General features: G+C 38.7%; 1 protein-coding gene across 4 annotated transcripts in view; it reads right to left on the bottom strand.

Moving 5' to 3' along the window:
• Positions 1-16,397, bottom strand: part of IQCM (IQ motif containing M) — a 91,163-nt gene extending 74,766 nt beyond the window's left edge. The window contains exons 1-5 of one of the 4 annotated variants that reach the window (XM_083755821.1): positions 16,338-16,397; positions 12,936-13,038; positions 9,458-9,751; positions 6,656-6,746; positions 2,633-2,706 (exon numbers count right to left, since the gene is read on the bottom strand). In XM_083755821.1, the coding sequence (XP_083611947.1) occupies positions 2,633-2,706; positions 6,656-6,746; positions 9,458-9,746 (454 nt within the window). In that variant the 5' untranslated portion in view covers positions 9,747-9,751; positions 12,936-13,038; positions 16,338-16,397. Of the gene's footprint in view, positions 1-2,632; positions 2,707-6,655; positions 6,747-9,457; positions 9,752-12,935; positions 13,039-16,137 lie in introns of all 4 variants that reach the window. The other 3 variants (XM_083755823.1, XM_083755824.1, XM_083755822.1) reach the window with 3 other exon arrangements.
• Positions 16,398-16,429: the final 32 nt, after the last annotated feature.

The raw sequence follows: 16,429 nt of genomic DNA, 5'->3' as shown, positions 1-16,429 counted from the left end.
GCATTGTAGCACATTTTATGCAAAACGTCTGTGCCAACTCATGTTTAAAACATTTATGTGGATGAAATATTTGGAATAAACAGCCTTTGTATACATCCAAATTACGGTGTTCTCTACTTAATGAAAGTGTTGAAGAGATGACTTGCCATAAAACAGGAAATGTATTTCCATATCCAAATTAATTTGTATGCATTTACTGCAAATAACTGGGCTCACCGAGCAATAACAAATTGATCCTTACTTAAATTAATGCAATTTTTTCAAAGCATAAGTCAAGTAATGAAAAGAGACACAATTTTCTTACATAAAGATGTAATTAATAAAGATAGAATATTTAGTTACACTGTGGGAAGTGTGTTGAGAAATGTTGCCTTCACACCAAAAATATGAAGAGCATTGTATCATGTGGGATAATGTGGATTTGCTGATATTGTTAACTTGTGGCTCTCCAACTGTTGAGGATCTGACAAGTAGATTAAATCACACACACCAAGATGATGGCTGTCATTCCTCCTGTTCAGCACTAAGAATGACCAAACTCAGAACTATCTCCAGACTTCTAAGAGGAATATGTGTATTTTGTGACACAAATACTTCAGTGGGAACCATCTAGAGCAGGGGTTGTCAACCTGGTCCCTACACTACAGCCTACTAGTGGGTGTTTCAGGATTCTAGGTGGGCGTTAGGGGGTTCTGTGGCACAAGCTGAATCCTCCTTCCATCGAGCATTGGTGGGTGGTAAGAAAATTTTACCATCAAGAAAGATGCATTAGTGAGCAGTAGGTATAAAATGGTTGACTACTCCTGATCTAGAGGAAAGGGCTCTCCAATTACAGAATGCATGTGGTCAGACGTAGTCTTGCATACAAATAAATGCAAGTGGTGGCAGGTTCACTCTGGGACCATTAGGAGAGAAGGTCCAAGCATCAGGTGGAGCCAGAGCCAATGACAGGAAGAGCCAACTGATTTTAGTTTTGTCACCATCCTCCTGCCTGCTAGGCTCTGCAGGCACATCCCAGAGACTGAGGAGGAGGAAGCTGACAGGCAGGGGCACCCCCTGGATAGAGTATGACGTGTTGGGATATTCCATTCCACCTTAAGGAACAGGCATGATTGTTGTGTGTCACATGTCTGTTTACACTCCAGCACAGTATGCTGGGAACTTCCGTTTTGTGTATAGCTTTTGCTTATGCTGTTTTTTTTGCTTTGGACACAAAGGAGATCAGACATGTTTCCTTTTGTCCTGATGTACGCTGAATAAACTGCTTGTAAATATGCTCACACAGCCTCTCCTGCTGTTTGAGCAGGGTTTACTCTGCTGAGTAGCGTGCCCTAGCTTCTGAAGCTCAGGTCGCAGATTCATGCTGCACCAAGGCCTGGAGTTCGCCCGGCACACCGGCCAGTGGGCTGGAGCCAGCTGGGGGCTTGCCAATTGCAGGCAGGCAGGTGGGGGGGGGGCTGGCTGAGGCCATACTGGTTAGTGGGTCAATTGCCTCCACTCCATACAAAATCAACATGAAGCTGCATAAAGAGGATAAAACCATTACCTAGCTCTGCCACACAAAGGCTAGCATGGTTCGTACATTTTGATTGCACTGAACAAGCATTGCGAAGGAGTGGCATGAGAGAGTAGCCTCGACTGTATGGAGCCAGCCTCCCGTGGGAGCACCAGATTACACAGAGACCTGATTTGCATTATTCTTTTCTTCCCAGAAAAGATGAAAACCATGTGAATAAGGGCTTCCTTGCAATTGGGTGCACATTCAAGCTTGGGTCACACTGGAGGCTACTGGATATGTGGTTCATGCTATTTCAGCTTTGCCTCCAACTGAATGAGGGCAATCATGCTCCTCGGTACCTGAACGGCAAAACAAAAACCTTGCTCATCTTCTTGCCAGTTTTTCCAGTCCTAACTTTTCACCATCTACACAAACTAGGACATGAGAAACTGTAGCAAGCTCGAGAGATCTAGCCACTGGTGTGTATAGAGACAGAGACAAGATAATATATAGGAAGACATGCCCATGAGCATTTTCAAATCTGGGAAGAAGTATATAAGAGTAAAGCAAGCAGCTGAGGATTGATGAAGGAAGATCTGGTATAATCTATAAAATAGCAGATACTGTTTGGTCATCAATGGGCAGAAGTGAAGTTAAAATACTTCTTTTTTGAGGGAAAATCATAGTTTAGATAACAAATCTCAATAAAGTATAGGTAATAGCCAACTAAATCATACTCAGAGTTAGTTTATTGAACTCAATGGACAAACTGATAGATCCATTGAAATGGACCTGAGTCCATTTATTTCAACGGGTCAGCTCTGAATATGGCTAACATTAGGTGTCACTCTGTATTCAGAAATATTTCTCTCTCTCTCTCTCTCTCTCTCTCTCTCTCTCTCTCTCTCGTGTGTGTGTCTTTATCTATACACACAAACATGAAACTTTCAAAATGTATTTCAACAAAAAACTCTTTCCCTACGATCATTATCCATAACTCATTCCTTCAAAAATATGTCACTTCCACCCCTAGGTAGAAATAGTCTTAAATGTACAAATGCAGTATAACACTTTTACAGTAACTGGCAGTTATTTAAAATGAAATGAAACTGCTAAATAACAATAAAGATTTACCCTTCTGAAGTTTTGGAATCCAGGCAGTCTGATTTTGTTCATTTGAGGATAATCCAAGCAAATTGCTACGGCTGCTTAAACACAAAAACAAACATGCACAAAACAAACAGCCATTATTTCTTTTTTTCTTTTTTATCTTTCTACTTAAATAACTCTTGTACATTTTTTTAATTTTTTTTTAAAGGAACAAAGCAATGTGTTTTGTAGAAACAGTGGTACAAGTACATGCCTTTTATATAATCTCAAAAATCGAAACATTTCATGAACAGTGAGGAATTGCTTGAGAAAGCATGTGCCCTGCAACCACTTTCAGTGCTCTAATGGAATTGAAAGGCAAGCAATACATTTTAAAAATAAAATAAAAATAAATAAAACTTGGTATTGATTTTTGCAAACATACTGTGTTCCAAGTCTGAACTGTGGTTTATGCTCGGAAATAAAGTTTAATAGCATCTGTCCATTCTCTAGCTATCTGTAATGCAGATAACTCTACAAGAAGGAAAGCCGCCTGAGCCGTCGCTGACATTCCCTTCTGTACAAGTGGGTGGAATTGGGCTAAGCCCATAACCAGCACAATGCCAATCTGCTTTGTGATCTGTTCCAGAAACAGCACATCAACACTTTCCCATTTGCTTAGGATTGAAGGCAAAAGCCACCGTTGAAACATGGCAGCAACTTCACATGAAAATGCTGTCTGGGTGGGGAGGGGAAAAGCTAAATGTCAAACTAAAGCACTTATGTTTTCATGAAATATTAATTTTTCATTCAGATTTTCTTGAGACTGAAGTGTGTGAGGTGTCATGCAGGGCATAATGAGAAAGGAAGGAAGGAAAGTTTTCAGAGACTATCTTCTCTGGAATCAGTTATAAGGTGCTAGTTTGTTTTATTATAATATGCTTATATGTACTGGGCAGAACCCACCCAAAATGAAATACTACCAATTTGAGTTAAAGAAATAATAATTATTATTATTACTTTAATTTATATAACACCCTTTGTCAAAACATCCCAGGGCAGTGTACAACCTTAAAAACACATAACAGAATATCAATGATAAAAACGTAATAAAAACAAAGTAAAAAGCATACAGATGAATGGCCTAATAATAAAACAATCATCGTAATTATTGTTCATTACGATTGTTCATCGTCCTGTCCCCAACACTTTTACAGACCACCTTTGTCTCAAAGTTGTTTACAACCATGCAAAACTGTAAATGGATAAAATCCAACAGGAAAACCAGTTGAAACAATTAAAATATCCAGTTCCATCCTAGGAACATAAAAGCCTGAGCTTGGGAGTCCTGCTTACTGCGTTAATTTAGCTTATTGCATTAATTTAGCTCCATCAGCAATTAAGCCTTTAGCTCTAAAGAATAAAATCCAATAACCTAGATTAGCCCCCAAGAGCCGTGATGAAAAAGTGGGTCTTTAAATGGACCTTAAAATTAGCAAGGTAAGCCTGATCTCACTTGGAATCAAATTCTCTAATTGAGGGGCTGCTACTGAAAAGGCCTTGTTCTGGGTGTTCACCAACCTGATTGTTTTTACAGGGAGGCATTTCAAAAGGGTCTTCAAATTTGATATTATGATATGGCCAGACTGACAGTGCAAACAGTCCTTAAGATAACCAAGTCTCAAACCATTCAGGGCTTTAAAGGTCATAACCAGCACTTTGTACTTGGCCAGAAAATGTAACTGGTGAGATAGTGGTGTAATTTGTTCCAGCTGCCTGGCCCCTACAGTAGTTGGGTGGCTTCATTCAATCAGAATAACTCCCCATTGGACTTTTGGATCTAATTCTGAGTAAACATGCATAGAATTGGGCTGTAAGAAAATCATCAAAGCTGACAAATTCAAACAGGCATTCTTACGGATGGAAAATATGTTTTTATCAGTTAATTTTAAACTGGATGTGTGAATTGGCTTTATACAAAGTACACCAACTTGAGCAAAAAGAATCAATGCAAGCATACAGAAAAGAAATTGTATACAAGTTATAATTTTGTTATCCTTTGAGTATGTATGTGAAACTGCCAAAAGCCTATATGCACAACTACACTGTTCACTGTGATCATTCATTTGCACAGTATTCTTTTCAAGAGAATATAATTATCCCACAAAACAGAAGTGAAGAATGCAAAAATGCATTCATCTCTCTATATTTCAGCATTTATTTTTCAAAAGAGACTTTCAGAATTTCTAGAATACACCATTTTATTGTCAGTCAGTATTAGACATTAATAAAGAGATATGTTAGAAGCAACATGGCTCAACTGGGAGTTATTGTTGTTTTTAAAAAATGATCTTCATGACAGAATGCTTGGAGTTCATTAAACCATTGAAAGATTAGCAGCTCAGAACACCCTCCAAAACTGTGCAGAAGTAGAAGTAGATTACAGTACCTCTATCACATTTCAAATTGTGGAACAAAGGTTCTGAGATGACCCCCATGTGTGAGATCACAAGCAGAAACAGCAGCCTTAAAGCAAATTGCCAGTTGCCTATGGCAATATAACTTCATTGGATGAAACTATGCAATGGCTTGTTATATCATAGGGCGGCGCTGCTGATTGACAGCAGCAGCATTAGAACTGTCTTAGCATCATCATAAGTAGTGGTTACCAGCATGAGCTATGTGTCACAGCTGAAATATTTACACAGCTATAAATTTACTGAGTACCCTCAGTAAAGACTATACAATTTCCCTCCCTCCCCTGAAATATGGGGTTACAAAACTTAAATGGCTAGGCAATAACCATTTGCAAATAATATTTGCCTATATTAAATCATAGTGACAATGAGGCAATGGACTCCAAACATTTAGGAATTGAATTATTTTCATACCAAGGCTGTGATTCTATATTTACTCTACTGGGAGGAGGTCCAATTGTGCTCAATGGGCCTTATTTCTGACTAGACTTCCAAGTTTGCACTGCATGTGTTATTGCTGTCATAAATATTACTGGGCCAATAATGTCCGGAGGAAAAGTTGAAAGCATTTGTTCAACTGGGATACAACATCCACATGTAGATGTAGAGCACTAAGAACACAGTGTTTTGAAGACATTTTTTCTAAAATGTGTCCCATCCTGCGCTGCCTTGCCACTGCGTCCTTGCCCCCCTCACTAAATGGCCACCTGGCCAATGTTGGAGGGGATGTGCAGGCAGGCAGCGCAACGCGTCCTCATGAATCCTCTGTGCCCTCCGGTGAGGGTTGGGCTGGGGCAGCAGGTTTTGTTCGCTCTTCATGCTCCACCTCTGGTTCCACCCAGCTCATGTGCTTGTATGCCCCGGGCACCAGCAAAGGATGCAGCACCACTAACTGTGTCTCTCTCATCCTGCATGCTGAGTAGCTGCCTTTGTGCATCTCTGTGTTGCAAGCTCTCTCATCTACATCTAAGCACACAAGCAAGTAGTCAAATTACAACTTTTCTGTTGAGTCTAATATTTGTGATCTAGTCACAAGGCTTAGTTGCAAGATAGCCTACCATACCTAGCGAAAATTTACTTGCTATATGCCTAAAGATTATTTTACAATACAATGCAATTAAATACAGCATTTATGTACAATTAAACTTGTAGATTTGACAGGCCTGCTGACTTCAAGGGGACTTCTGATATATAGAATTGTGCTGTTAAATAATTAAATGAACACATTCACCATCAGAATAGTTTCATTTAAATTATGGATACATAGCAAGTGAGGTTTCCTTTTCTAAATTGTAGTGGAATTCTATTGTCAGCAAATTGAAAAGTTGCATTGGTTATATAAAATTGTAATTTTTAATGTATTTTAATCTTATGTTGGAAGTTGCCCAGAGTGGCTGGGGAAACCCAGCCAGATGGGCGGGGTATAAATAAATAAATAAATTATTATTATTATTATTATTATTATTATTATTATTATTATTAGCCTGACTTAAAGCACAATAAGAGCTCAAGATTATTCTTTGTGCCCTTTCAAAATGAATTGCAGTAGAGATAAATATGAATTGCTATTCCAACCATTTCAATACATTACCCAATGGATAGCTTTTGTTTATCTTTCTCACGTTCCATGGCTCTACTCAGTGATCCAACCTCGGTAAATACATCACTTAGCCACATTTTCTCTATCAAAAGTAGAAAGGGGAAATGTTTTTTAAAATAATTAACAATAATAGGAGAGTTGCACCAAAAGCAATAGTTGATATTGTTATTCCAAGTTGGAAAGAGTTTAATACATTTCAGAAAGAAGCTACCGACATAAGAACAAACTGCCAACTCAGGCAATTCACATATGTAGATGTACAATTAATTATGGATTCAGACCCACTAGTCAAGTAGGTCACACACACACACACACACACACACACACACAAAATTTCTTTATTATATATTTGTAAAGCAAACCATTTTTAAACGTAAACAGCTTCAGAAGCTGGGCTTACAAGGGACGTATGCACAAAATTCTTGTTTTTAAATATGCAAGACCGTGGGAAAAAAATTCTGGAGACTTCAACAACATGCATACGTGAAAAGAACTCCTTCTGTTCTCTTCCCACACAGAGAGGAAAGAATTCTGGATGGAAAATTACACCAAAACTACCATGAACTTCTGTTTCATTATATTTATGGCATTCACTGAAAATCAAGTTACCATATACCCAAGCCACATAAAAAATGTGTATCATTTGAATACTCCGTGAAAAGGGCATTGCAGTTCAACATTGCCCATGTTGACTCAGAAGTAAGCCCCACTTAGTTCAACAGGGTTAGTTGCCCAGTAACTGTGTAGTGTGCACGTTATCCCAACATTCTTACATATAAACCACTCCAGTTTTTATCAAAGGCTCCAGACAAAAAATTTCTATACTTCTACAGGACAGCCTGTTTATACTTATACACTGCTTATACACAGGACAGCCTGAAAAGGAAGCTAATTGCTTCTATAAAAACCATTACCATAAAGGGCAGAGTGCCACAGATGCCATTCCTATGTCCACTATGGGCTGCACTCATAATCCCTGCCTGTCATCGTGTTTTTGTTCAAGTCTCAGCTGCCTTGCAAAAGCAAAGCTGAAATTTCTGAGGTGAAGGAGTGTCAGAAAAGTGGAGGCAATGCTGGCCAGAAGGACAGATGAGAGAGAGGCAAATGAAGCTGAGTTGGCCACAGTCATGAATTAAGAAGAGCTATCCAGCTACCAGCTGAGTATTACACTTGATGCTCCTGATGAAGTAGATACTATTCCATGAAAGCTTGTGCTATAATCAATTTGTTGGTCTTTAAGGTGCACAAGACTCTTTCTTGCTTTCAATTCTGCAGTTAGGGGACTGCTGCTGAAAAGGTTCTACACAGCATATTACATATGCAGACATGGAAATTAACTTTTTGGATTACTTTGCATCAACCAAAGATATAGATTTATGAAATACTTGGATATAAACATTCCATTTGTAAATACATCAGTTTACAACTAAAATCCTTTGGTCATTTCACAACCTCTAAAACAAGATTTTTAACAGCTGCATACAGACTCAATAAAAGTATAGCAATCTTTGAGCATTAAAAAACCCCTGAGAATTTCTCAGAGCTCAACTTTTATACACAAACACACATATATACACACACATAAATAAATTAAAAGGATTTTATTTTTTGAAATATGAAGACAGCATGGAGAGAAGAAAGAGCAGAAAGGCCTCTGTGGAATATGGTTGTGTCAACTTTTCTTCTCAGTTCTGTATTTGAGTTTCAAGAATTATGCATACTCTATGAAAAAATGTCTGTAAAAACACACATACCCTTTCTCAACTATTCATAGCCAGCCTTTTTCATTTTGTCATATAGATTTCCTGTTTCCACACCTGTGACTTGCTGGGGTAGACATCAATTGAATTGCTCACATGTAGAGCAAGAAGATAAAAAATGTCTCTCTTTGACCTAAAGTGCTAGTATATTTTTAATACACCGTGAAGAGAAAAGGGCTTTATTGTCTTTTTCAACTCCACCCAGAAAGTATTTTTCATGTATCTTTCTCCGTGCCATTTGGGTTGGGAGTGGGCTACACCAACTTTTCTCTTTTGTTAATCAGGCACACTAGGGCAAATAACCTGACAATGGCCATATCTAGTTTGGCCCTTTGTCCTATTGAGTTCAGGAATTACTCCTGAGTAAAAACATTTAAGGGTGGGCTATAAGCCATAAACAAGCTATGGAAAATAATGTCTCATAATATATCAGGGAATCCCTCAAAATAAATTCTGAGCTGCTGGAAGGAACCATGAAATCACTTGTTATGAATAGGAGTCTGCCTAAAGGTAGGGCCAGCTTTGAGGTAAAGTGAGGTAGTCACCTCAGGCAGTACCTCATGATTTGGAGTGTCATGAAAAAGCAACAAATTATTAATGATTTATTATTCTTGTATTTTTACTTCCAGGAAATTGTGCTTTTGGGAATTTCTTCATCAGCATAGCTTGACCAGCCTTAGGTTCATTTCTAAATGAATAAAAAATAACAAAAGTACCATATCTTTGCAGTGAGCTCCCCTTCTAAAGAAAGTTAAGCCTCAGTTAGTGCTTTCTGGGGCACTCATGTGCACCAACAACACATACAAACATACAGATATAGAATTGTTAAATAGGGTAGAAATAGTGTGATGACCACCTTTGAGGCATATATGAACAGTTGCAGCAAATGAAGACAATTTTATTGACTTTCACTGAGGTTCGAATTCAGCCTAGCTGAATTATCTCACAGTAGGAAGAACATCAAACTTGGTCAAGAGTGGTATGTCATTCTATATGAAACCATATTAAGTATATTCACAAATATATATCTCACCTTTTCCCCATCCATACTCCATCTTCGTAGGACAGGATTTTATACCGCTCAGAGACCTCCATGTTTCAGAGTGTGGTCTTAATGGCAACATGTCTAATATTTCTTCCAGAGAGGTCTTGTTAAGAGTTTTTGCTGACTGGGTGGGTTTAATGCCCACATAAGATGATAATTTAGGTGGTGCACTAGTAGCTCTTTCTGACTCCCCAATGATTTTGCTATGAAAATTCTGGTCACTCATATTTTCTGTGGGCTCCTCGAGGATATCACTAAGAATTGGGTGCATCGCCATGTTTTCTGTTGACAAAACAAATGAATAACACCATCACGAATTTTAGTCTGAAATCATCCCTCTTGCTCTGTGCTACTTTCAAAGCCATTACTCTTCTAAAGTTTAAGTACGGAACAGTTTTATTTAGCTATAAACCAGGAAGGGGGGGGGGGAGACATTCAGAGTTAAGCCACACATTTGGCTCTCAATTTCCTGGCAGCCAATGAAAACAAAGAAACATACAAGATAACATAGTTTCTTTGCCCAACAGTAAGAAGCTCACAAGCACATTTGATGTAACAACAAAAAATTCAACTGTTGCAAAAGTACTTGGTGATTTGGATTATCTCCTACATGCTTTGAAAGAAAAGAGTGCAAGCATCTTCTCTCTTAACTTTCATCCAATTTTGTAGGGTACAGTGGTACCTCGGGTTCCATACGCTTCAGGTTACATATGTTTCAGGTTACAGACTCTGCTAACCCAGAAATAGTACCTCGGGTTAAGAACTTTGCTTCAGGATGAGAACAGAAATCGTGTTGCGGCGGTGGCAGCAGGAGACCCCATTAGCTAAAGTGGTGCTTCAGGTTAAGAACAGTTTCAGGTTAAGAACGGACCTCCAGAATGAATTAAATACTTAACCTGAGGTACCACTGTATTTGCGAGTCCATGCACTAAATCCTGTCCCTGAAGCCTTCCCCCCCCCCCCCCCCCCAGAAATGAGACATGACAACAGTATATGGGTTTTAATTAGGCCACAACTTTGTTGAAATTCAGGTGTAGGAACCTTGGCATAGGCCTTGGAAGGTATCCCTCTCAATGTTCAATGGAAATGTTACAGACAAATCTCAGTCACATCCATTGAGGACACATATTATCTTATAGACTACCATTACATGATTTGCAATAACCTTGGATTGCTTAATCAGCCCTGTGTACACTTTTTGGAATCTACATGTGTAAGAAGCAAGGGTCATTAATCTTCATTAAGAATAATGCTAGTGTCTGTGGGCTATAAATACCTATGTGATGTATTAGGTTTCCTTCTGCATGCTTATTTTACATCTTTATTCATCTGTCCTAGTTTAATAATTATATGTTAAAAATAAATTATAACTTTGCAGCGATACAGAAAAGGGAAAAATTGAATAAGTATTCATCATTTCCCTTTCCAAGTTCTTTCTTTCAAATATATTAATTACATTGGTTATGTACAGATCTAGAAAGTCTTTATAATTGTTGGAGACACACACAAACTACATTAAAATACCCTGCTACAAGAGTAGCCATAGTTTCTCTTGAATTCAACACTTCAGAAGATTAGGAGGAACCTTAAGGATGCAATCTGAAATCTTATAGTGAGAAGAGTGAATATTATCTGCCTACAGTATGAAAGAGTATTTTATTGTTTCCACTGGTGTCTCTTCACCACAAAAACCTGCTTTTACACCACTGACTTTCCATGTCGTCATCTTTTAATCATGGGTACTCTGCCAACATTTCAATTTTGAGCAGGGCACTGCTTAAACCAAGGATGGGGACCTGTGACCCATCAGCTCTAACTAGCATGTTCAATGGTCAGAAATGATGGGAGTTGTAGTGCAACAAGATCTGGAGAACCACAGTTTCCCATCTCTGGTTTAAACTCTATCCCTTACTATAAACTCAGAGATATGACATATGGGTTGGATCTAGACTCATTCTTGCTTAAACTGGACCTGCCAAAATAAATGGCAATTAAGTTATGACTAAGGCTGTGCTCTTAACCCCACACACCTGTGATTATTCAATAGGACTTACTTCTGAGTAGAAATGGTTAAGATTATGCAGCAAGTAAATCATAGCTTAAGCCCCATTCATTTAACTAGGGCTGGATATACACAGATATTTAAAAAAAACTATGAAAATGCTAACATACATATATACACACACACACACACACACACACATATATATATATATATATATATATATATATATATATATATATATATATGCAATTTGCCATTGAGCGCTACAGTGCCATCTGATGTCACATTTTTATTACACACTTATAATTGCAGTCTGGAACCAACCCTATATTTTTATCTCAGAGGCAAGTAGGTTTGTAGCAGTCATATTTCATTTTTCCTAACGTTATATTAGTCACCTTTCACTGTTCCTTAATTTTATTTTCCACAGGAAAATAAAGAACTGGAAACTGTTCAGAATAAAATCCTGCTCAGAGGTAAGTCCCATTACGTTTTCCCAGATCATTGTGATTTGGATTACAGTCTGAGAGTGCATTCCTATGCCCACTTACCTGGGAATAAACTTCACTGAAATCAAAAGGACTTACTTCTGAGCAGACATACGTAAGATTGCACTGTAAGTAATTAAACTGAAGTAGCCCAGCAAGAGCAATCAGTTGCAATTACATTATTGATTTTTTTTTCACTCTAAAAACACCACAGCTATGAGTCAACAGTTGACAAATTGGAATTTTGAGTATTTCTTGTCTCCATTATTTTTCTTGTAATACTACAGCTGACAGTGCTGTCTTTGTTCATATTAAAACAAGTGTGTTTTAAATGCCTAACACCATAGCTTAGACTGATAAATAGAATGTGTATGTTTATCCACTTTTGGACACATTTTCCTTCTTGCTATCCCTCTTGACTACACCCTGTATATCAGTGGTGGGAATCTGTGGCTCTCCAGTTATTGTTTGACTCCGGCTCCCATCAGCCCAGCCAGTATAACTACTGGTCAGGAATGATGGAAGTTGTAGTCAAGCAACATCTGGAGGGCTGCAGGTTGCCTCCCCAGCTTAATATCTTTTGACAAATTAACCTCTACAGTAAAGATTATTGTCTTAAATACAGGCAACCTATAGAAAATATCTGATTAGATTTTAACCGTCTCGTGCAATCTTTTGTATTCCCATTTTGGCAACAGAATTTGCATGGCCTAATTTGAAAAATTCAAAAGCAAAGATGCCTGGCGTAAGTCTTCAGCATCTTGGCAGGGCTCTCCTAGTTTATTGAAACAGGAGCTGGTTGCGGCACAGCTACTGTTGTTTGTCGCAAGTCAGGTTTGATTCTGTTTTCTTTTGATTTCACCAAATAAGAAACATATGCTTCACAAACTTGATTGCTTTCGCAATTCTTGTTCTAATAATTTGTAAAGTAACAATAGGTTTAATTCAGCTGTATAGTTACACTTTTCCTTACCTGTTGTTCCCTTTCCTGACCAATACTGAAAATAATTACTTCTTCCAAGTTCACCTTAAGAGGAGTATGGCATACTGCAACATGGTGATGCCTATATTGTAATCTGAAAATGAAGGAGAATAGATTAGAATAATTCCTTTTTATGCTCGTCAGAACACAGATCTTTAAGATTTAATGACAAATTTCCTTCTGCATTTGAAATGTCAAGGTTAACCATGGAAAATAGTCTTGAGCACAATTACCTTTGTACTCTAGGCTAGAAAGTAGGTCAGTTTTCGTCAGCTGATAATAGATGAAACTATGTTTTTTGGAGCAGGGGGTGTTACCCAGTAATTGCAAATTATGATAAAACAGCCCAGTGGTTTGACACTCTCAATCAGTTTTGGTTCACCTGCATATTCAATAGCTGTCATAAATTTTCATTTCACCAATCCCTTTCTGTAGAAATTGCCTCACTAACATTTGCATGCATTTGTTCTGGTGTAATATTAACAAAAAGACTTTCAGGCAAATATTTTGAAGCTTAGACAGGGGGCACATGGGAAAGAGCCATGATCCTGCCCAACCTCAACTGTAGCCAGAGAGAGAGAGAGAGAGAGAGAGAGAGAGAGAGAGAGAGAGAGAGAGAAGTACTCTGACGACTGAGGTACATACTAGAAAGTCCAGATCTGACCAGCTGTCTCTCCCCACATTTTTAATGGGGAACAGCTAAAGTACCATGTCAATTTGCTCCTCAAATTTCTCCTGTTAAGGCAGCTTTGCCTTTCATTTTCATTTTTTATAGAAGGTGGAGGGAGCTGTCCAAGGGAGCAGGCATTTAACCAACATTTTTAAAATAGATTAATCAACTTATTAAAGCCTTTGTTGCTGTATTAGTGGTGCTTCAACTGTAATCACTGGAACCAATGTTCAGTCAGTTGGACTGATAAATGTGATTCTGGTATATGGAAGGTTTGGTTTCCTTCTTTAAAAAAAGAATAGGTCTTGATTATTAAGTTATCTTTCACTTCCTTCTTGAAAAGGCACATATTGAGGGCCTTTTCGGTAATATGTGAGTGTATTTAAGTTTAATTGGGTGAAAGATAGATGATCAATCAATTAAACATTCTTTGTTTTATGTGGATAGTGCAAAAGGCTCTTGTTCATGGAAAGAGAACACAATTCCATTTTCCCCCTGAATAAATCAGCATTCTCACTACCTTCAACGCCCAGTGTTATTGGCCCATAGGATGATTTTCTACCAGATCAAAGGAACACACTGCTCAACTGAAGTGGTGTAGTAAAGTTCCTGTCATCATGAATAAAAGTGCTTTTTAAGAGATTGATTGTCACTAATAACTTTGCTTTGAGAGAATCCGCATCCTAAGTGTCACTAAGGGAAATGATGACAGGCTTTTGGGGAACTGGGGATAACGTGTGTTTTTAGAGCAGGGATTCAGAAAATGAATACTTAGAATAACTTCTGCTCTTGTTGACACATTTTCACAGATCATAGCAATGAGGAAAGAAGAGTTTGTTTCCTTCAGACATACCCAAATCCCAGTGCAATCAAGTCATGTTGAATGATATCACAGCCTTTTGCTGGAAATTCAGTTCCTATTATTGAATTATAATCCCCCTTCGAGGCCTCAATCAAAACTGGGGATTTTTTTGTATTAAGTACATGACATATCGGACACGCAAAGTATAAATGGCATCCACTTACCAAACACCCCTTCTTCTCAAGGGGCCGACATTATGTTATGTTATCACAAATCCAAAAACATGCAAGAGACCACTTATTTACGAACAGAGATTTCAGAATTCTACAGAGCTGAGAACGTAGCATGAAGACACTTTATTTACAGGCTATTGTAGATCAAAACAGCATTTTTGGAAATATAAAATATATTATGAATTAACTGCAGTTGCCTCTTCACTATATCAGTAGATCAAATGTAGGGACATTTTAGAAAAGTAAAGATGAAAATAAAATTCTTATTATTAGGTTGCAGGCAGGTTGTTTTTTTGTTTTCAAGCCTGATTATAACTAATTAGACCAGGATTACAGTCGCAGCTCTGGGTGGGTGCCCTTAAGATTTTGGAACCGTTCATACTTGCATGTAAAATACTTGATTTCTCATCACTTGATTGCTCAGTTCTTAAGTTCATTCTTTCTCTCCATGTAGACATGTGGCAGGGGAGCAGGATCATGCACACTGGTTCCCCCTACCTCAACGTTTACATGTTCAGCAGATGTGTAAGAATGACTCAGTGCATGTAGACTTGTCAACAAGCCAACAGTAAATCACACTGTGTAAGTTGGAGTTAACTCTTTATCAGCAAAAGCAAGATGTGCATAGGAGTGTCAGGCCTAATTAGCACAGCAACTCATGTCCAGTAGGTCTTGGCCCCATGAAGCAGTTGCTGAGTCTGAAGGTCCCCAACTTTCCATAGCTGCCTAGGTCCCCTCCTCTCCAGGGTTTTTTCCCAAACAATCAGAGACTATGTGTGGGTGTACTAATCTCTCCTGTGCCCTTTTCATGCCTCTTCTGGCTCTGGGAGACAAGCGGGGGGTGGAGCCTGTTGTAGCAGGAGAGGGAGACATCCCTGACTCTTCACCAGCCTAACTCGTCTCTGCCTCTTGGCCTCTCTCCTCTCCTGCTCCAGTTTCTGCCTCTGATTCTGGACTTCTCTCTGCCACAGACTCTCCCAGCTCACCAAGCCCTGTTACCTCTTCAGCTTCCAACACCTCGTCTTCCCAGTCTTCTCCCTCTGACCACTCATCATTGTCCTTGGGCTCTGAGCCTTCTTCCCTTGGGGGTTCCCCAGATGGTTCTTCCCACCATTCCTCTGTGTCCAACCAGTCCACGACAAGATTCCCATGCTGTCTGGAACCATTCACATTCAGAGTTTCTAAACATATGACATAGCTTTTTCATGCATATGTTGAATGTGCAGAGGTCAGAACCCTAGCCATGTGTTCTGTGTACACCTGAAGGGAATGAGTGAGCACGACTTTAAGCTGTAACGCTAAGCAAATTTTTTTGGACCTACATCTCCCGGATTTCTAGTAAGCACACTTACGATCTCATGGCACATGACTCACTGCACAATGCATGAACTTATTGCAAAAGCTTTGCTTCAGAGCCAAAATGAAAGTTCTAACTAAGTCATTTGTATTGTACTGAATTTGGAGTGGCTGTGATCCTAAGCCACTTACCTGGCAATACATTTAGTCAAACGTAGCTCCAAGCTAATGTTTTTAGGGTGGGGCTTTCACTCAGAAGCCAAAGGCTCATATAAGAAATGGGAGGAGGGCTGGTCTTCCAGCTCTTTAAAATAACATATATAAAAATAGAGTCCGAGAGAAGCAGTTAAAAATACATGGAAAAAACCAGAAATAGATTGAAACACACTCACATGTTGGTACTCTACTAACCCATCCTAGCGTTCTACTAGAAAGCATCTGTGCTCTGTGACATCACCAGAAGAGCAGAGGAAAATAGAACTTT

The sequence above is a fragment of the Podarcis gaigeae genome, assembly GCF_964106915.1.
Source record: "Podarcis gaigeae genome assembly, chromosome: 9".
Taxonomy (NCBI): domain Eukaryota; kingdom Metazoa; phylum Chordata; class Lepidosauria; order Squamata; family Lacertidae; genus Podarcis; species Podarcis gaigeae.
Note: the sequence above shows the minus strand (reverse complement) of the source record. Positions and strands in the feature narration are given on the sequence as shown.